Source organism: Pithys albifrons, chromosome 10 (genome assembly GCF_047495875.1).
Source record: "Pithys albifrons albifrons isolate INPA30051 chromosome 10, PitAlb_v1, whole genome shotgun sequence".
NCBI lineage: Eukaryota > Metazoa > Chordata > Aves > Passeriformes > Thamnophilidae > Pithys > Pithys albifrons.
This window is the reverse complement of record NC_092467.1, coordinates 14,857,905-14,880,147: the sequence shown is the minus strand read 5'-3', so window position 1 is coordinate 14,880,147 and position 22,243 is coordinate 14,857,905. Positions and strand designations below refer to the sequence as shown.

At 38.3% G+C, this 22,243-nt stretch overlaps 1 protein-coding gene across 3 annotated transcripts in view; it reads right to left on the bottom strand.

Annotated features, from left to right (window-relative positions):
* The window catches only part of PLPPR5 (phospholipid phosphatase related 5), a 91,118-nt gene that overhangs the window by 3,612 nt on the left and 65,263 nt on the right, over positions 1–22,243 (bottom strand). For 2 of the 3 annotated variants that reach the window (XM_071565149.1, XM_071565150.1), the window contains 4 exons: positions 17,915–18,047; positions 15,347–15,597; positions 6,362–6,538; positions 4,804–4,923 (listed from right to left, as the gene is read on the bottom strand). In XM_071565149.1, coding sequence (XP_071421250.1) covers positions 4,804–4,923; positions 6,362–6,538; positions 15,347–15,597; positions 17,915–18,047 — 681 coding nt within the window. Of the gene's footprint in view, positions 1–254; positions 560–4,803; positions 4,924–6,361; positions 6,539–15,346; positions 15,598–17,914; positions 18,048–22,243 lie in introns of those variants that run through there. The other variant, XM_071565151.1, reaches the window with a different exon arrangement.

Here is a 22,243-nt window from a genome sequence, read left to right as displayed (position 1 = left end):
TCTGTGATTTGCAGTTTTCATTATATATTAAAAATGTTAAACTTTTCCTTTGTTCTGTTCTTATCAATTCAGTTAGAAATATTCAAAATCAGCCATCATTCTAAAGAAAAGATGTTTTTCATTTTTGAAGACAGGAATTTGTAAAATTGTTTGTACTCCTTCCCACTGCAGAGTTTGTTAAAAGAACAGTACTACAGTAGTACTTCAGGCAAATGTAATTGATCAAACAATAATAATAATGTTACACAATTCTCTGAGTCAGCAGAGTATATTTTTTGCTTTTACTAGACAAATCACATTTTTAGAGGAAGAAAAAAATGCATTAAAGTGAAATTCCCCCATTTAAAATATTGCAGACCTGCACAGAAGGCTGCTGCCACACTGCATCTGCCTTTGTGCACTCCTTACAAGCTCACTCAGTGCACTCCTGCCTTATCTGAAGGTGTTCAAAACGGTCCGTTCCTGATATCCAGGAGAAGAACCGAATGATGCGTGCCTTGAGGGACTGGCGCTGCAAAGGATCTTCCTGGATGTTACTAATACCTGGACTCTGTAACACCTACAACATGGATGTGTGAGAACGTCACACTGAATATATTGTTCCACTTCCTATATTAAAGAATTATTTTATCTGAACATTAGATGTGGTGACCATAGTTTGCATTCAAACAGAAATAATTCTTGTACATTCCCCCAGAAGCTGATTTAAGCAGAAGAGTAGGACATGTATGCAAATTCAAATGCTTGACATTGAAACAAAAGTGCTTATGGTTTCTTATGAGCTGACTCTCCTGGGTACGTGTTGCTGTGTGTGAAAAAGTGTTGTATGATATCTACCTTAACAGCCTGTATTACCAAAAGAGAACCGTTTTGCCAACAGAAATCTGAAAATTGCCTGTAAGCCAATGTAAGCACGTGGGCTCTCCTCAAGCCATCCTGGAGAAACAGTGCATGGATATCCATGTATGCTTTCGGACATCAAGCACTACAGTATTTGGATACTTATCAAGTAAAATATTTTGAAGCAACAGAAATAGACACAAACCCTCTCTCCCATTTGCTCATAGCATGAAAAAGTAAAATATTTTTGTGTTTTGCTTTTAGTTGTGAGCTCAGTGAGAGGTGATCAGTCTCCCTGGAGAGCTGCAGGAACAGGCCAGACTCCCTAGGCAGTGCTGCGGTGTGCACACAAGTGTACAGAATAATCGAAGTCTTAGTTGCAAAACGCTTAAGACCAAGAAAAAAGCAGTAGCCTTGAGAATTAAAATTGTCTGACACTGTGAAGAAGCTATTCTCTGTCTTGTAAATAACCAAGATGGCGTAAACAGAAAAAGTGTTACACCTTAAAATCTGGAGGGGAAAGCTTCCCTAGTCTTAAAAATACTACCAGAACTCATTGCAATATCTACACTTACTATTATTAAAATATTTTATCACCATTACCTTTGGCACGTACAAATAGAACAAGAATTATAGTGTCAAACTGAACAAGATTTCTGAGACAATTACCCCTGAGAGTAGCAGCTGGTACGATGGGCAACAAGAATGTCACATATTATGAGAGGAATTCCAAATATTTTTGACCATTAAAACTTGGGAATGGCAGAAAGAGAGAGCACATAAACTATCTCTTTCTAGTTCAGTCATGATGGATAGTTCAGTCATGCATGAGATCTCTGTGAGCCCTGGCCAATTTCAGGTGACTTTTGCATGAAATAATGTCAGTCTCCCATGAAACAGAAAACACAGTTTGTGACTGCATTGGATGAAGCTGAGCTTTTAAACTCTTCCAACTCCCACCCAGAGTATCCCTATTTCTCAGTAATTCTTGCAAAAAAACAGACCTCTCTACCCTTGACTGTGGTAGGATTAGAGTTTACTCTTGGTAGGAGAGTGCCAGCTAACTAGAACACTGTCTTGCAAGAGATGAAGAAGGTCAAGAGATAGGAGAGAAAAAGAAGCAGATGGTGAGTGATGAGGTTTCTTGGCTTCCATTCTTTTCATTAATTCTGAGTATGACTGTAGTTAAGGTAAAAGCACTAAGTCTGCATTGCTGAGCCAGCTCTGGCAAGGATTCCTCAAGGAGACACTCTGCAACTATGGCTTAAGTGCATGAGAAGTGGGTACCCGTGCAGAACAGCTTAATGATCTGCATGCACCACAATTAAAAAGAAGTGTCATGCAAACAGTTATCTAACCTTGTCATTAACCAGCAGCAGCTCAATTCAGAATATTACAAGTACACTTATTCCTATTTAAGTGCACTTCAAATGTAGCTCGACCTCCACCAGAACTCAGACAGTGGCAGCACGACGAGCATGCCAAGAGCATTCATTCTCCATGGAGAAAGCACTGGAATAGCAAGTAGCAGATCTGGAAACAGAAAGGTAATGTGCTTCCAGGTCTGTGTGATGCATCATGTGCTTATTCATTTAGGGGTGAATTTCTATTAAAATAGCAATGAGGAGGTCCTGTCTGGTGGGCCTTTCTAATGAAGTCATTCTTTAAGACAGGAACTTTGAATTGCTTGCTTCCGGATACTTGTACAGTTACTATTTTTAAATACCAATCACAGTTGCATTGCTTCATGCTTGCACTGTCTTAACCTTTTTTAACTTCAGTTACGATTTGTGCTACTCTTAGTAACTAATTTCTGACAGTAAGCTGTCTAATATTGGCACAGAGATTGCAGACTGAAAATAAGGAAAAACAGTTTTAAAATAAGCCAAATGTAAATCTCTGTGCATTCAGAACGTTGAACTGGAACAGTCCTAAGTGAAACATAGTGAATATCACCTTGCACGTACCTAAAGCAGGCAAAGGCAAAGAGCACACAAAATATTTATCACCGCTCTCTCTTGAGTGGAGAACAAAGGATGCAAAATAAGAAGGGAGTTAAAAAAAAAGACTAAGATAATTCTTGTAGTGATGGTAGCTAAATGAGATTAACTAACTTAATTTGACTTTGGTTCTCCTAAGTATTATTCTTAGTGCCTTTTATTTAACAGGGTCTGTATTCTATTTCAAACTTTAGACTAAACATTTAATAAGATGAAAAAAAAAAGAAAAAAAAGGCCACAAACCCTCAAAATCTAAAGCACTCACACGTAAGTAACTTTTACATCAATTATTTGCTAATTCACATTTAAAGTTTTTTAGAGTGGAAACAGAAGATCGCATTTCCCAACAATTAGCAAAGTCTCTACGTTATTGTCCTTGCATCTTCTCTGTCTAGAAAGGAGAAAGGCTTTACAATACAGACAAAGAAGAATCCGTACACTGAGATCTTACCAAGTGTTACCACCCTGTGGGCAGTCTCCCATTTAATTATCTAGAGAGAAGTTCCACGACAGCAAACAGCTACTGTGTGTGCCATGGGAACATGGGTTCAGAAGGAAAGAAGCTCGTTCATATTAAGAGTTCTGGGCACTTCACAAATAGCATCCCCACAACATCTCAAACTGGGCCAAGTCTCAGGAAAAGAACATTATTCACCATGGGAGAGAAGGTTATTACCTATGATGGTTTTTGAGCCACAGAAATGGCTTCTATTGCAGAAGAGCCTAGCATGTAAATAAGACATGCTTTTATTAATGTGGTATCTCCTAGGCCAATTGACATCTTGTTTTGTTTTGACATTTTACAGAAAGTTTAGGGAATGGATTATTTTGAAGATACACATTCATCATGTAAATGCTTGTTCAAGCAAATCAGACTCTGAACTGCTTATGACAAGATATCAGCAGAAGTAGCTTAGACACATTTGGTTCAAAAAGGCATGTTAGACCATTCGAAAATAAATCTTTGTCTTCAAGGAAAGGCATAAATAAAATAAGGCTAGCAGCAATCCTTAATAAAGGACAACTTCCACCACTACCAAGTGACTAAGGCAGTCTGGGAAGTGGTTAAAAACATTTCTTCTTATGTTTAATATGAAAAAAATCAAAGTTATTTTGGAATTAAAAGAACACCATAGAAAAGTACTTTTAGTGCCCTGCCCAGTGTAGAATTGTTTACTATTTTCAAACATTGGCATAACTCAATGGATTTTAACAAATAATGACAGAAAATTTCACTAGAAAAAGTATGCCTTCTTTTAAACTTTGCATTACTAGTTCAAACTTTCCCCTTGGTAAAAATGCCTAAAATGTTCTCTTTATTGGTTATGCTATCTATTTCAGTATTTGTTTGCTCATAAAATTCTTCAGACATAATCTTACATAACACATAGTACAACATCACCTTCAAACACATGGAGCTAAAATAAATTTTAAAAACACTGTGATACTAACTCAAGGAAAAGGTTTTACCATACCTATGAGACTATCACTAGCATGTCCTAGTCCAAAATCTTCTTTGCTTTGACAAGAGATCATGGGATTTATGCACTTACTCTATGACCCATGTTACTCTCACTTCCAAGTGGGTGAATTGCATAAGCCCTTGGGCCCAGGGGTTACATTTTCTTTCTAAGCACTTCAGGTTCTGTAGATTCTCAGTGTTAAACAAATGTACTTCAGGACCACAAGGGAAGAGGCCTCAGATATACTGAGCCTGCCTCCATGGACTGAGCAGTAGCTACAGCAATAAAGTGGACAGCTATAGAGCCACTGTCCTTGTAAATGACACAAAGAGCCTCCAACGGGAGTCTCCCTGAACTAATTCTCCCCCTCTTTCTCCTTCACTAGCATGTGTCCTTATTTTAAATCTGACTACCTTGGCACTCTTGTCAAGAAAGTTTGGGATCATCCTTCCAGGACAGCTACATTCTATTTAATTGTTTTTTAAAAAGTCAGACATTACCTTTTCTAAAGGGCTTTCCACTCGGGGTATGCTGATCATGGGCATCTGGGCCAGATTATCCAGATGAGAATGTTCATGGTCTGGCTGACGTCCTCTGAAGTTATTTACCACACAAACAACCTAGAAGGGATCAGAAGATAATCAGCATAGCTAAGGAACAACTCATTCTTTTGAGCTTTGATCCTGACATCCATTATTAGGCAGAAATGACACCAGCTTTAGTCACAGCTTTACAGTAGAAACACTGAAATGTGAAATTTGTGTTTTACAGAAAATCTTTCATTAATATTTCAAGACAAAAGACTTTCAACCAATTTATTGTTACCTGCATCACTTGAGAACCAAAAAACTCTCTTATAAAAAGAAAATAATTTATAAAGAAAATCCACTACTGAAGATGAATAATAGAACACCAATTATCAACGTTATGAAGAGATGTTCAGAGTATGTGCGGCAGGCATTAACCTTAAACTCCTATGAAGGGCAGTACCCTCTAAGTTTTGATCAGCAAAGGCTTCCTCAAACGTAGAGCGAGAAAGGGAACAAGACAAGCACCATCTCTAAGTTCGAATGCAACTCTGAATCTCCTCAGGGCAGCAGCGGTTTTCACACAGGGACTTAGAAATCTGATATATACCAGTTAGTTTGTGTTTCTAACTCAGATGCTCAGCTGAGCAGCAGTGTTTGCCAATTGTATTTTCTTCAAAACACAACTAAATTTGATGTCATGCTACTCAAAGCAGTTTATGCAATATATATCACAAAATATAAGAAAATAAACCAAATATATATATTTTCTATATCTTTTCTATATGAAAACAGATTTCTACTCTATTCTATTACTTTAGGGGCATGAACAGAATGTAAAAACTTAAAACCAACTAAATATAACTTCTGGACAGCTTGTGTGGAAGGGAATGTTTGGAAATGCAAGCCGATATATTTTAAAGGAGATTTGCAACGGCTCTTGCCTGTATCAGAGGACTGAAAACACCCACCACAGTCACCCCTGGGAGGGTTCTCAGCCATGACAATTCTTCAGATCCAAGATCTTGAGACCAAGACCTTGAGATCCAAGAATCAAGCTCAAAAGCGTTTTCATTGGGAAAATATTCAAAGGTGTATTTAGTAATATTACAAGCTGCCAGGCAGACAAACCTGCAGGCAGTAAACAGCAATGACTGTTCTATTCTATAGTCTTGTACTGCAGACATTAGAAAGGTGATTAATAGATTAGAAATAGTTTTCTGACACAGACACTAGTCATTGGGAACTCTGATTAACAATCTGGCTTTGGAACACAGCTTCAGAAAAGAAAAAGGCCCAAGAAAGATTTATTTTTTTTTTAACACAGAATTATGTAAAATTTCAATGTAAGCCTGAATCAGCATGAAAGAAATTCATTAGGGTTACTTTAAAGTCAGAAAAATAAATGCTACCCATTCCCTGATCAGTGTAGTTGTCACTATACCAAATTAATACTTTATTTATGAAACTACGTGATTTTTTAGAGATGGAAACTTAAAATTTATTTTTTTCAAACAGGATACACACTTACCAAGAATACTGCTATAGATATTCCAATTACAAATCCTGCTATTACATCTGACCAGTGATTTCGATACTCTGCTACTCTGTTGATTCCAGTAAGGAAAGCCAAACACATTAAACCCAAACACAGAACAGGTTTTGCAAGCCTTGTTCCTCTGGCTTTCACTGTATTGGTGATATACATCTGAAAATTAGAAAGGAAGAAAGTGTAAGCTTGATGGATCTCTCCCAATAATTAGTGACTAAAAGCTCTACATTTTGCTTGAATAGACATTGGCTTTTTTTGGAGGGGGAGAGGGTAAAGATACCAGAAAGTAGAGCACTAGATAAAGTCACCACACTCTTTTCCTAGGGATATGGAAAAACAATCAGATCATACAGCAAAATTACATAATATGTGAAGCTGAACAACCCACAGAAAACCAGGTAAATTAGACTATCCTATTCTATCCTATCCTGTCCTGTCCTATCCCATCCCATCTATTTATTTCTTTATGCATAAAGGTAAACAGACTGATTTTTCCACTGTGCAGTGCTGACAGTTACAGGAAAAGACCTTTACTATGAAAAGGAATACACAAAAGAGCTTGTTTGTATTAGCAAATGCTTTTTACCTTATACACCACTTCTTCAAGTGACTGAGAAGTGATTTGTCAAAAATCAGTCAAAAGGTGAAAAAACAGTGTCAAAGAGCAGTGAAAATTGAACTAAATGCCAGTATCTACTTTTATAAATAACATGTAATAGTTTCAAGCAGTGCTTAACTAACACAACTCTGTACTTTGTACAAACCAACCTAAATGCAGCAAATTTTGTGCATGAGAAACCCATTATCCTTCTTGCAGTCCAACATTCCCCGCGCAAAACTACTGAATTAAACACACTGCCCAATGACAGAGCAGCTCTTCAGCCCTAAGAGCGCATTAATGACTATGAGGTTTAAGCCAGGACTTTTCAAGCTCTCATGGGCCAATGGAAAAAAATGAACATCAAATCTTTGACTTTCATTCTCTTGAGTCTTGACATTAAGACTGCTTGAAAGACCCCTCCACTATGCACATTCAAAAAAAAAATATGTACATCAACTAATAAGATTTTGGAGGAAAAAGTTACATAAAAGTTAAATTAAAGCTAATTAAACCACCGAAATCCCTAAATTGTCAAATTTTAAACAGAGTTTAAGTTTTTTCAGAGGAATACAAGCATTTCCTATGGAGTTGCCAGAGGGAATCCAGGTGTGTAATGCCATCACTTTGACCTGCAAAGGGAAACAGATGAATCTCTCTTGAAGAACCAGTACCACCTTTCTGGCCAACAAATGGGGTTGTTTTTCTGTACTGTCTGAAACTTCAGTGGAATTTACTGGGTAATAGTTATGAAGTGCTTTAATAATCTACACAAGAAGTAGTCCAGAAAGTGTGGTTACAGTTAAGATAAATTACGTGACAAGTAGTGGACAGAGCTTGTTGAAAAAGAGCAACATCTGACAAGAATTCTGTTCAAAACACTAATGAAAGATCCATAGTTTAGAGAATAAAACAAAGCTTAATCTTAAAATCACATCAGAGTACTGCAATACACAAATCTTCAGAGAGCTTTATATAATGAACAGCAAACTAGTAACAAGCTTTCCACGAATTCAGACAGAGGAAAGGTTTGCAAAGAGAGTTTTGGAGTCTATTTCCAGGCCACATCTCCTCTCTTCTACCTAGGCCATTTCAGAAACAGTGTTTCTCCCTTTGCTGACTCTCCTTTTATCATAGCTCCTTATACTTTTGCAGGCTATCTTCAGTGAGTTACTCTTACCATGCAGAAGGTTGGTAATTGCAACTTTAATTTCCAGTTCTTTAGCTCCACTGGTTTTCTCCAAGCTACAGACAGAGTAATGCACAATGAATTGACTCAGCAACCCTCTATTTTAGTGAGTCTCATTGTAATCCTGAATACTACCACCATTATCCACATTCACACTACACTAGAACATCTCGTAATGGTAAAAAGAGTTGCATATTTTGCATACACAGTAAGAACATCAAATTTTACATACGTCTTGGGCAACGTTGACACAGGGAATTTGTCAGGAAACTATCCTGCATTTAGTTCTGTATTATGGCATATTAAATTGAAATTACTAATGAGAAGGAAAACGCTGCTTATTTAAGGCAGGTCACAGTGACACACTTCAGATATCTATAAGAACTGGAGGCTGCCCAAGAAGAATATCTCAATTTTTATTAGGACAAAACACATTATAAAATACAAATAACTGATTCTGCAGTACTTCAAACTGTAACATTTTTAATACAAAGCTAAACTGGAAAGTGTTCTGCAGAAAATTCTCAGAATCTTTTTACAACCAAGCATGTCCTTCAAATCCCTACTCAGACAAAGCACTGAGCAGAAACAACCCCACGCTGTGGTTGAACACATTCATGCTGTGCCTCACGTGAGTAACAAAGATACCCATTTGTCAAGTCCCTTACCACATGTGCAGTCAAGGTTGTCATGCCCAGTTCATTACACAAAATAACCTGAGGGTTCTGCCAGCATAGGTGCTACTTCTATCTTTGCTTTAAACAGGTACTACTGATGTAAAGAATAGCATTATATGAAAACATTTCAAGAATCAACACAAACAGGGTAAGCTCTTCCTGAAACAATGTAATGAAGAGTCTGTAAATTTGCAAATGTAGTCTTTTCCAAGTGAGGATTCATAGGTAAGCCATTTTTAATCTTGACCTCTTGCAGCTCTAGAGCAACACATTAACACAGCTAAAGATCTTGTTTGCACTAAGCAAAAAATACAATGAAGCAGTTGTTTTCTTCTTGATTCTGGTGAAAAAGCTATAAACCAGCACAGTCAGTAACTGACAAAGAATAAATATCTTGAAAAGACGACAGGATTTTCCTTCTCTTACTGTTAATAAATATTAAATGCAGTATCAACAAAGGAAAATAGTTCAGTGATTTTAAAACATTATTAAGAATGGATTACAATATAATTTTTATATGGCTTAAGATAGTTACTGAACAACTTCATCTCAGTTCCTTTTAAGAACAAAAATTGGGAGAGGAGGAATCTAATTCAAGAAAACTTTTAAATTAGTCAACAGCAAGACCACCAGCAAAAATCTTGTATGTAAGGTCAAGGATTGATACAGTAGTTATAATTAATGTAGGAGGCTGCACATTCTTCTGCAGCATCAGATCAGTGCTGAATCTTCTCTTGAAGAACCTCCGTTATAGCTTTTCCTTTTTCCTGAAATACAATTTTATTATTAAAATGTATAAAGGTGACACCAGCATGGAGACAGTGTCAGAGTCATACAGGGAGGCGGATTGTTACCTGATCACACACTGGAATAATATTTACTAGATTTTCAGAAAAACACAAATATTGACCTTAAGTCTTCAAGATACTGGAAGTGAAGTTGCCAGAGTTTGTCAGAAATTGAATGAAAAACTTTAAATGAAGTGGGTTTGAAAGTACACATTTCAAAGGGAATCATCACCATCACTACCAAAGTTGCTGCCTCTGAGGTTTCTGATGTGACTGGCCCAGGCTAGAGTGGAAGGAATGATCACACATTGCTTTTACTGGGGAAGATTTCGAAAGCATCATGTTGCAAGTTCTATGTGAAATACATCCTAAATCCAGTGCAAACAAAATCATTCCACATCACATAAGAGAATGGGAATTCTATGTCAAGTAAGGGACAAATTGGACTCCTGGGCTATGCTTCAAGCTTTCCCTAGGCATCTTTCAGCTCTCTTTAGGCCCACCCACACAACCATCTATGCACACAAACACACGTGGAACAGGCCCCAGAGTCCCATTTTAGGTAGAGTGGAGCTGGCCATCAGGCTGGGGGCACCAGCCAGGAGACAGGCTGCTTTCCCAGCTGATTCATCAGCCTGGGGCCCACGGATGTGGTAAGAAGATCCCCCTGTGCTTGCTGTTTCATTCCTCCCCGAAGCAGACGGTCTGGGGGATTGACCAGTCCATCAGTGGGTAGTGAATAATGACTCACAAAGCAAGAAGCAGAATGAGGAACGAATCACTGTACAGGCACCTATTCCTGGCAGCACTTCATATAAATTATCTCATGTTTTGTTTTGCTTTTATGGGGTCCTATCATTAAAGAAATAATACTGAACTAGTCAAGTAATAGAAGTAATGTTATAAATGTCTCATACAAGGAACTTCCAATATTCATCCTATCTATAAGAACGGAGATACTCAGATCAAAAAGCTGAAAAAGTAGTGGGCTGTAGTAGTCTATAACCAGGTACAATGATTAGATAGAATCCTGTTTGACAATCTAAAATATCTTCAGCTTCCTTTGTTAATAATTATTTCCAGCGCAGACCACAATCATATTCTCATATTATCTGGGTCTTTCTTCAACTGCCCACTGAAGATTTTTAGTGTTTCTGAAGCCTCCTTCAGCTTTCCCCATATGTTTTACACTTACTATTTAGACTATTACTATCAAGACAAAAATTGGCTTTCAAAGTCAGGGGTCTGGGTTGGCAAAAGGAAAAGAAAGCTCTAGAAATTCTGAACCTTACTATTAATTTTAGCATTATAAGCTCTCCACAGCTGCAACTGTAAACAACTGGAGAAGGAATGAGGTATCCTTCACTGTACCAAGAACACAGAGGTTGTTATCTTGAACAACTGAACTGTCATGAAGAGCTGACTGATATGAAATATCTAAAGTCTTTAGACAAATTCCAAATGTTAGTTTACTATTCAGTTTGAAAGTAACCAATACACTCAATATATTGTACAATCGGAATTGAGGGATACTTTTACTTGCTGCATCATAGAGAAAAGAAATTCCACATTCCTAACACTGCCCTTGAAAGGCAGCCAAAAGAATCCTCTAACTCTTTCATTTCCTAACAAAAAATTGACAACAAAGTTGACTCAATAAGATGACCATGCTACTCTTTTTCCTCCTGAACACTGCTGAAAGTCTATCAGAGGCCTATCATGCCTCCACCAGCTGCTCATTTAGCTGGAGTCAAACGGGTACTTCAAGACAGGTGAGACTAGACCTATGGCTAAAGACTGGACCAAGAAGTGACATTGAGGAGAATGTCACCATGTTGCCAGCACTGTGCCCCAGACCATCCTGCTGTCTTTACCCCGTGACTTACAAACACACTAAAAAGTAAAAACAAAGCATCAGAATGGCAGGAGCAAGAACCTTGCAGAGCAGATGATCATGGGGCAAATGAAAGCTCTGCAGAGAAGAAATTATTTGTAAGCTTTAACTGCTAGTCCTGTCTAAGGCCATAGCTGAAACCAAGGGTTCACAGCATAAAGCAACAAAAGCTGCCTACAGAATTAAGGGCTATGTCAATTATCAAGACATTAAGCCTGTTTCTCTACCATTACAAATCCAAATCTGAAATCTTTGCAGCAACACCAAGTTCAAACACTACCCTACAGACTGGTTGGCTTCCAACTGCTCTTGTCCAATGTACTAAGAACAACAACAAAACAAAGCAAAAAACCAAAACAACAAAACAAAAAAAAAGGCAGCAAAATTTTATAGGATGAAATAGAATTTGTCTTGAACTACAACTAGCAAAGACCAAGCCCCTAGGTCTGAAGCACCAAAGGACAACTGTTAGTCACAAGTCTTATATTTAAATCTATGGAAAAGGCTGACTAAATCTTCATATATCACTTTGAAGTTCTACTAAAAAAAAAGCTCATAACTTCTCATTTCTATGTCTCACTTGAGAAAAAAAAAAAAAGTAAGTGCATCCTTGGCTGCTTCAAAACATCCCTCTAATTGTCCAGACTGTGTCATCTTATGCCTCTCAAAATCTGGCTTATAGAATTGTATTCTATTTGATAAAGTTGCAGTGTTTGTCTTTAATACCTGTGTTAGCAAATGTTCCAGCTGAGAAAGGGTGAATGCTCATAAGAAATGATGCAGTCAACTTACTAAACCAACGCAAGCAAAAACAAACAAACAAAACATCTCCAATGAGCTAAGAAGACATCTAAGCAAAGCCCCAGGTATAGCAGCCAGCTTGGTTAGAGATTTCTGAATAGATTTACCATCGTTCATCTTGAATACACTAGTACACTGGAAAAATAAACCTGACAGGTAACACATCACTGAGAGTGTGTTTGGAGCAGGATAGAGAAAACAGCTAACCATAGTGCTGCCATTCAACACTTCCATTGCCAAGTCTTTCATGATAGGTACTGAAAGAAAGTAATGGAGGCAAATATTATAGAGAGGTCTAAATATTAGCAATACAATGTCTGGAAAATACTGCACTTTCAAGCAGGAGGGGAATTCTGAGTTACCATAGCAGCCACCCACTCTCAAAAGTGAGGAAGGGGAAGAAAAGGGAGACTCAAGAACTTGGATGAAAAAGGAAGCTATTGTTACCAAGACAATATGCACAGATGGTAGGTGCTAGGGAAGTGGCTGCACTTAAATGAAATGAGATAGGAGCATTATTAGATAAAGTACAGGCTTTGTTTCTAAATGGGTTGACTGGTGAAATCACGCAAGTGGGCATTTACCTGACCTTCTCAGATAGCAAGGAGCCTTGGATCAGCTTGTGTGTTTTTTGACTTTAAGCTGGTTTTGTTTTGTGCACAGCTAGCTGAAATACCCAGAGAGGATTCTGTAACAACCTCTCCCCCTCTTCCAAATTTCTATTAATCAAAAAGAAAGTACATTTTGTACCAGAAATTATATGCTATTGAAATACTGAGCAATATATGAAGGTCTTTATGTCCATGCTCTCAATAACTGTTGTAACATGGCTCAAAGACTAGGCTACTGTTTTAAATCTTCTACTCCAGTGAACAGTGATGAGGAAATTGTTATTTAGGGCCAAACATCATGTCAGTGAAAGGACATGATCTCAAATAGTGGAACGTTGCAATTTTTTCCCCTGATGTGTAACCAACAGTATTTTTAGCTTCAACCACGCAATAGGATTAAAAAACCCCAAGCAAACAAACAAAACCAACAATAACAACCACAAAAAAAAAAAACCACCAAACCCAAAAACACCACCAAGCAAAAAAAAATCCCCAAACCAATTGCCAATCTTGTATCGTTGCATCAAGGAGCTACTATAAGAACTCTGATATCCTGTCCTAAGAGCAGTTTATAGTGCTTCGGTTAAGTGATGACAGTGCCACGCATCATGCAGTGATACAGTAATGACACAGGATGTATTTATTTCTGCAGGTACTCAAAGAGCAAATAGTCATGAAACGGATCACAGAAGTTTTAATTTTTGATACTGCTAACTGCATATTGACCAGAGGCGAGGTCTGCATAAAGTATTCTTGCTCATGTCAAAAGGCACAGGTACTAGGCATTAAACCTTACTAATGTCTATTTATGTTTTTTAAATGTATTAATACTATTTTCCTTCCTGCTTTGCAGTAGCTGAACAGTTGGTTTCCTTTAGTTACTGTGACTCATGGCAACAGTGGAAATACAACTTTACAGATGGATAAGAAAAATAGGAGTCATTAAAATGAAAAATTCTGAGTATTTTCTAAAATAGCTTGCCCCAAATTTAAAGGCATGTTCCAGTCAAACAAAACCTTAGATCTCCCCAAATAAAGACAATACTATTAGGAGACTTACACTTGCCTCAAGTTAGAATAGAATATTATTGCTTTTCTCTTATTTGCAGGTATCAGTTGCCTGTACTAAGTGTTAATCCACATCTCTTAAACAGACATTGCTCACAAGAAATTTTTGGTAAATGTTACCATCAGTGCTGTAGATTTTAATCAGCTGGTTCTAAAACCATATGCAGAAGCTCAGAGTTGACACAGTGTGGATGGGGTTGGGATCTTTGCCATGTTGGCAAATACCAGTTTCCAGATCAATCAGGAGTTAAGTCAGCCCATTCAGTATGTGCTCAAAAGCAATACACACCACACAATTACATCCACACACGCCTATACACACATACATATGTAGAGGCAGGACACTGTTCAAATACTGAGGGAATTTAAGGCATGACTCGTGCAATGATCACAGAGGAACACACACCTGCCTAGTTTCCTATTGACACTATAGAGGGCAGGCCTGGGCCCATCCAGAGGCTACAAAGGACTGTGATTAACAGGGCAGATCAGGTCAGAGACTCCCATAGGCATGTGCTGGGGACAGCACATGAACAAGATGTGCTCCTGCTTAAGACTAGCACTCCAAACTAAGCCAGTGAATACTGCACAGAGTTACATGAGTGAGATTAATTGGTCACTTGTCCTCTCCCCTGCCTCTCCCCAGCCTACACAACAGCTCTGATGCCAGGCAGTAAACATGGGTTTTATTCCAGCCCTGTTTATCACTCCTTGTAACAGAGAAGAGACAGGGAAGAAAGGGTGGATTGTCCAGTAGCCCACCTTATTGCATAAGAGCCAAACTGACTTTACATGAGCAATGAGGCACCTCTAAGTACCAATCCTGGTACCAAAAGACACACATAAATCCAAGGCAACCTGCAGAGATCGGATGTATATATATACTCACCATTCTGCTCCACCCCACCAAAGAATATGGCCATGTGCAATTCTACTGATCTGTACTTAGTTAAAACATGGAAAGGAACCACTACCAGTCAGAGGCAATCCCTATCCTTACTCTTTACAACCCAACAAAGTATCATCCCACATGCTCTGAAAATGGGGGAAAGCTAAATCAAGAAACTGGTTATCCTAAATCTGTAACCCGTTATGGACAAGCTGTCCTCTCTTAGCATTGCCTTGGCTTTCAAGGCTCAGAAACCACTACATCTTGTCAGAATAAAGTTCAATTAATCAAATTCTCAAAGGCTTTATAGTAAGTTACAGAAGGTTTACATACAGAAAATCACCCAATAGTTGTCTTATCTTCTGTCCATTCCTCCCTCCTCCCCCTCACAGTGTGAGCCATTTGCTCTCAAAAAAATATAGTGACATTAAATAGTATAATATACTTACAGCCAGATACATAGCTGCATATATGCTTAGTGCTGCTTCTTTGGATGGGAATGTCTTTCTGGCTTTCATGATAAGGTCTGGATTTCCAGTACAGGCATGTACGCTACTGATGAACTGTGTGTACTGTTTACATCCAAGTGCTGTATAGTTGGGTTTACAAAGTGCAAGAAAATGGGGTGCAAGATTCCCTGTTACTACTTGTCCAGCATTTACAAAGATGTCCGTAGCAAACAGTCCAAATGCGTAAATTCCTGAAGAGGGAAACAAAGAGTTAAATTTCCTGAAAATTTCACTCCAGGGCAACATGTTATAGTATTTATCATAGCAATATATCAGCTTCTTCCACTCAAGAATATGAAAAATTCTCACATGTACTATACTCTAAAGATCATGGCTCATGCTGGAGATGTTACTTTCCTACACAACTGCAGCAGCAACAGTGCAACGTACCCACACACCCAAAGTCTCTCCATCTTCCATAGGAGCACATTCACCCCTTGAGCAAGTGGCCCAGCTTCCTAGTGCCCCTAGCCATGCACCTCCCCTGTTTGGGGTAGGTAAGCTGTACTGGTTCCTAAATTTTGCCCATGTTTACTAAACATGGTAAACTGACAGAGCCAAATTCTTCACCCTATAAATCTGCTTGAGAACAAAGGAAGCTTGGTCCTGATGGAGAACTAAATTGAAGTCATAACACATACTGGACAAACATTTACGTTTCCCTTAGAGCTGTACAGAAGCTAAAGTGCTGAATAATTCAATATTGCCATTTACAAGTTGTCTTTAGCTGCCTGCTTCTGGGTAAATCCCTATGCATGGCATATTAATCACAGTATCAACACAGTGAGCTAAAGATCTATATATTTGAGGAGCTACTTATGCTAAAGAGTTTTTTTAATCAGACACATCAGCAAAGCATTAAGTACATGTACTCATTCATTAGAATGTAAATGCATGTATCTGATTACTTAAAAGAAAACAGATTTCTCCTATTCTGAGGTCCCTCTCTATCCTTTTGTAAATAGAAAATGAGCTCTGGAAGAACATGCAAACACAGCACCCTGGCCAGGAGGCAAAGCCAGCAGGTGCCTGTTCAAATTCCACCTGAGCTATAGATTTCCTCCTGTATTTCCACAGGCAAATCACCTTACCTTTCTCATATTCCAATTCACTGTGAATATAGAGCAAGTTCTGGCAAATCCCAATGCCATAGGGCACCATGGGGACTTTAATGGATGAATATCACAGCAGACATAATTTCACAGAAACATGTGCATTTCTAGAGGTCGGGGTTTTCTCTCAGCAAAGCTAGAGGATCAAGAATGATTTCTGGGATCCTAGCTGGTCAGCACTGTCACACTAATGTTAATTCCCCTTGAGATGCTAGACCCTAGTGAGCAGCAGATTGTGCTTAGCCAAGTTGCTTCACAGAGGGCCCCTTTCAGCAAGTCCCAAGGGTGTGCACTGCCCCAACACAGGCGGACACATCACTTTGTGTGAGCACAATGGGTAGCGATGCCTCATCTGGTAGAACAGCACAGAGGTTTTGGTTTATCCCTGCCCTCCCTCCCAACAGTTTTTTGGTTCTGCAAAAAAGGAGGGCCTGCCTAGTAGGAAGGAAACTTAGGCACTGGTTATACACAGAGCAACTGGAGTGGGAAGAGCTCCTCACCATCACTCCCCACCTCCTCCAGACCTATGCAAGACAGTCGCATTCCTAATGGCTTTTAGCACTCAATGTGACAGCAGCAATCTCACTTTGGAGAGGCAGGCATGGCTGTTACATCAACAATCCACATACAGACACAGCTGCACATGCCCTCCCTCCCCCTGAGACTGGGGCTCATAGTAGAATTAGCTGCCCCAAGACCTCATTCCTCCAGCTGTTTCTTTTAGATACAAGCCATGAGAGAGAAGCAAACAACAGAACTGAACCCTGCTATGGCATCCCTGCATGCATTAAGAAGTAGCATTTGGGAATATTCAATACACATTTTGAGTGGTGAGGCTTCTTCCTCCAAACACATTTAGAACAAACTAAGTAGAAAAGATGGCACTTCATATCTACCAAAGTTGATGGGGGAGTTTCAGCCAAAATCAGTGTAGCATGAATTTTGTACAGTTTTCTGCTAGAGACTATAATACAATATCCAGGTTAAGAAAGCACTTAAACTGGGCTTGTTTTCAAACACACATTTATACCCCAATGCCTTCAGCTTTGGCATATGTGTGTGCGTCTGTGTCTGTGTCTGTGTGTGTGTGTTTGTGAGCCATCACCTCTAGATACGGCACAAGGATATCATCCTTCTCCATTTCAACCCACTCCAGACCTTCTGGTTGTTTTCCCCCTTTGTGGTCCCAATTTTTTCTAATTTTATTGCTGTTTCTGCATCTATTTTTAACCTAAATTTCCAAGAAGCCTCATTTGCTACCTAAAAGGAACACTGAACCTGACTAAGACTATGCATGAAATGTTTTATGATTATCTGAATATTTTCCCCAGGTCAAAATTAAGACATAATTGATCACTCTCACCAATAAAAATGAAAGCAATAATTTTGCTCATACCAAGGAATCTGATGGTCCTGCGCACCAGTGGATTTATATAACAACAGTCTCCAGTTAATATTGTTTTTTCTTGGTTTTCAAAATCCTTTGTAGCTAACTGTAGACAAAAGACTGCAGTTTCTCCAACGATAATCTTGGGGGAGGAGAAAAAGGGGAGAGAAATGGGACATCAGATTACAGCAAGTAAAATATACTAATATTACAGAGACAGTCATCTCATCTTAAAGAAACAAGACCAAACCAGCACAAAAGACAAGATAAATGAATCAAGTTCTGTAGATTAATCTTCTTATGAGGGAAATATGCTTTATAGCTTGCTTTACTTTATTTGCCTTAAAAGAAAATAAATTATTACAACTAGGATTTGGAGTCGACATATCATAACCTAGTTTTCAGTAGGAGGGGAAAGAGAAAGAAAGAAATCTATTAGTTCAAGAACAACAGATCACATAATACATATTTGGACCAAAGTAAAGGCCTAATCCTGGAAGACGCTGAACATTTCAGTTCCCACATGGCTTTTGCTGACACTCAGCACTTCACAGGGTTGAGCTTTAAATTTTGAACTATAGTGGGGGAAAATAAAAAAAAAATCTTAACAGAGCTCCTGTTCATTTCAGAGGGTTGGTTTGCCAGGAGGTACTTCACGGGGTTTGATTCATATTTTGCCAGCTAAGTTTATCAAGTCTGGCTTTAGCTCTGTTCCTCAAACTTGAACAGTGTCACCACTGATATTTTAACATTAAGAATGGTCTGTTTCACATTCACTACCCCAAATGAATAAAGTTCTCATATATATATATCATTCACATTACAGTCAGCAAAAAGTAAACATAAAAACCACAAAATTAGAAAAATGTGTTTTGAATGGAAAATATCCCCTCTAGATTGTGTATTTATCTGTGCAGCAAAGCATAACCTTTCACTTATTCATACAATTACAGTATTGAGACTTAAAGCCAAAGCCAAGCCTTAAGCAGGTACCCCTTTAAATTTATGATACTGAAGCTTTATGGCAGGTAGAACAAGTATAATCAAAAAGTAGAGTAGAATGGTCAAATACTGAGCACTGTATTGTATTCCAACCTTGATTCACTGTTGGTATTCACTCCTCTCTACGAAAAGCTGTAAAGCTTATTGATAGGTACCTCACACTGATAAACAGGAAACTGAAGTCTTAATATAAGACATAATACCATAAAATCTGATTCACTGCCTAGGTTTTCCTAAACATTTGATCTAAGAGGAAAATACAGACTTTTGATATATCAAAATAGGTCTGAACAGTTCTACACAGAGCACTGGTTACAAAAAACAAACAAACAAACGAAACCCCCAACAATCAACCAACCAACCAACCAAAAAAAACTAAGAAAAAAAAATCTGTGGGCACTGACTCGCATGTAAATTTTGTTGTCAATAGGAAGAATGTAATTAATGACCTTACTTAGCTGCATGCAGATCTACACAGATAACCTTGGGCTAAATTGTGACACACAGGAGGAAATTACTTCTTACAAATAATGTGGCACAAGTAACAAAAATAACTGTGGTGGCAAGCACATAAAAAGCAAAATTCAGTTTGTCATCAAAACAGTCATTATCTCTTACTTCAGACTGGCTTCAGATCCCAGTGGAATTTTTAGATGAAACAGAAATTTCAATACCTGAACTAACAAGTATCCTCTATTTTGATGCAAGCGAATTTTCAGCCTACTGAAGTAGATTTCCTTCATCTATAATTAGCAAATGATCAGTATACGTGAAAAGTAACTCAACCTTGAATTCAAGGCCACCCAAATTACAACAAGGAGAATTCAACCCAACGATCCCTATAGCACTCATGAAAAAACATAGAAATAAAAGATTAGTTTTAATATGACTCATAAAGGTGAGAACTGAAACACTATTATTTTTATTGTGAGTCACAGTAACACCTTTCTTTCCGCTCATCAAGGACTAGGCAACCTGACTGCAGCCAGAGTCTGCATTTAACTCATGCTTTTTGCCAAACTCAATAAATTTCAGTAAAATTTTCACAGATTTCAGAACTCCAGGAAAAAGCAAAATTCAGCACAAGAGAAGCATCTGTGATACACAGTGCTCAACCTTTTGCAAGAACACCAAGAGAAAGAGTGCCAGCAAGCTCAACTCTCCAGCTCAGAGCACAGACTGAATCTGCTGATCTAAGAATAAAGGCCTTCTTGGATGGTAGGGAAGCCAGGGTTAACAAAAGGGAGAATTGCTCACTCATAGGAAAGGACATCCTCATTTCCAGCAACCTGCCTTCAAGGGCTGCATCCAGATCCTTGCTGCTGCCAACAATTTTTCCTTGTTACATTTTCTGTCGTCTTTGATGGTGACCTGGATGAAGAAAACCCTGAGCTCCAAGAACAGCAGGGAGCTGAATGAAAATAGTCGTAGAGTGGGTGTGTATGTGCAAGGGTCAAAGGGATGCAGAACCCGGGTAAAGACAAAACTTTTGCTATAGTAGTCCTAGTGCTCTACTGTCAGAACTGATCAGAGTGGAATTTGCCACTGAGAACACAAGGCAGTCATCTCAGTGCTTCTGTGCCTTCACTTTGATAGAATCCTTCTAGAATTTGGCAATAAATACAGGTTCTTTATTTTTCTGTACTGGCAGCTCAGCTAAAGCTCTTCTTCCTCCATCCTTCAGCACAAGCACTGCTCATCTCAATAATCAGCCTATTGATGTTTCAGAAATGGAAAGAAAATCTTTTTCAATCTCAGTAAATCCCAGGAGAGATTCTGTTTCCTAGCTCAATTCCTTCCCCTTCTTCTCTCCAGCATAACTGGCAATAATCAGCCCTACAGGGTAGAGGAAAATGAGGGCAATCTCCCCCTTGCCCTTTACAATAATTTCCATGCCTGATATATTCCTGAAAGAAACAATACCTGTATTCCTGCTGGCACAGGAACCACCATTACCCCTTCCACTGCATATGCAAGTTGTAACCACTCAACAAATGACATTTAATTTAACAGAATTATTTGTGTACTTTTTCTCTAAGTCTTGGGCCAAAAAGTTTTTGGAATGATCCAAAACTGATGGTGAAAGATTGCAATGGAGAATCTGAATGTTGTGACAACATAAACCTCTGGACAAAACTACACAACTTCAGGTACAGAAATACAATTTGCAATGAAAAAAGAGCATATTAGAAGTATCTTTTACCTTATTCTAACAGGGTTATACTACTTAAGATCACTGTACAAATTTCCTGAAGGTATGTATTAAAATTCTTAGCGCACAGATACTTCAACAGCTGTTAAAAGCAGAGGAAGCAATCCTTCCCCAAGGGTGAGAAAACCTTTGGACATAAAACTACAGCATGTAAAGTATAAGGAAAAGAACAATTTCCACCTGAAGACTAACAATACAAAGTGAAGGCCTTTCAGTATTCTAAAGAACATATATATAACTAACTTTCACAGTCCTTAGATAAAAACAGAGTCTACATAATTGCTACAAGAAGGAGCTAGACAAGAATGACCCTTTACTCTTATGGAAGCACGTAAAAAAGTATTAACTCAGAAAAATTTAACTGACAGGAGAAGTTCTAGTAACCATCTCCATGGCAATCGTATACTGTCTGTGAAATGACAACCCATTCAAAGGCAGGAACGGAATTTGGGAGGGATGAGATCTAAAATTAATATTTCTTCTTGTTTCATCTCTTGACTTCTGATTAATTTATTAGCTGATTGATTTTCATTGTTGTTTTAAACTAGTAATATATTTATTGCCAACCACCTAATACCTGTCCCTTTCCTTGTTTTCTGCACAGGTTCTTACAGCCTTTAGCACATGTTCCCTACACTGATTCCTTACTCCCAAATAAGTCCAAGGTTTTTCTGTATTAGTCATTTTTTCTGAATCCAGGCAAGCTGTTCCTAGTTTTAGCACTGCATGTCAATTCGGAAACCTAATTTGGCCCACCTAAAATGATCCATCCAATATATTCTTAACTTAGTTCTAAATTCTGAGCTGTTTTCCAACTTAAAATGTCAAGCCTGACTCATTCCAAATATTAGAGCTAGACCAGCTCCGGCACTGTTGATTTTCCAGTAAACTGACTCCATAAACAAACTTCCCCTACTGTCACCTATAGTTTACAACAGCCAGCACCTATACAAATAAATGACCTTAAATCTGCACTTATGAAATACTAGTGAGGTTTATTTTATGGCCTACCTTCTCATGTATCACATAATTCCCTATAAAACCTCAGGACTCAAGTGAGAATTAAACATTCATTTGGATGACAAGATATTTGAGGGTGCATTAGTGCATTTAAACAAGATAAA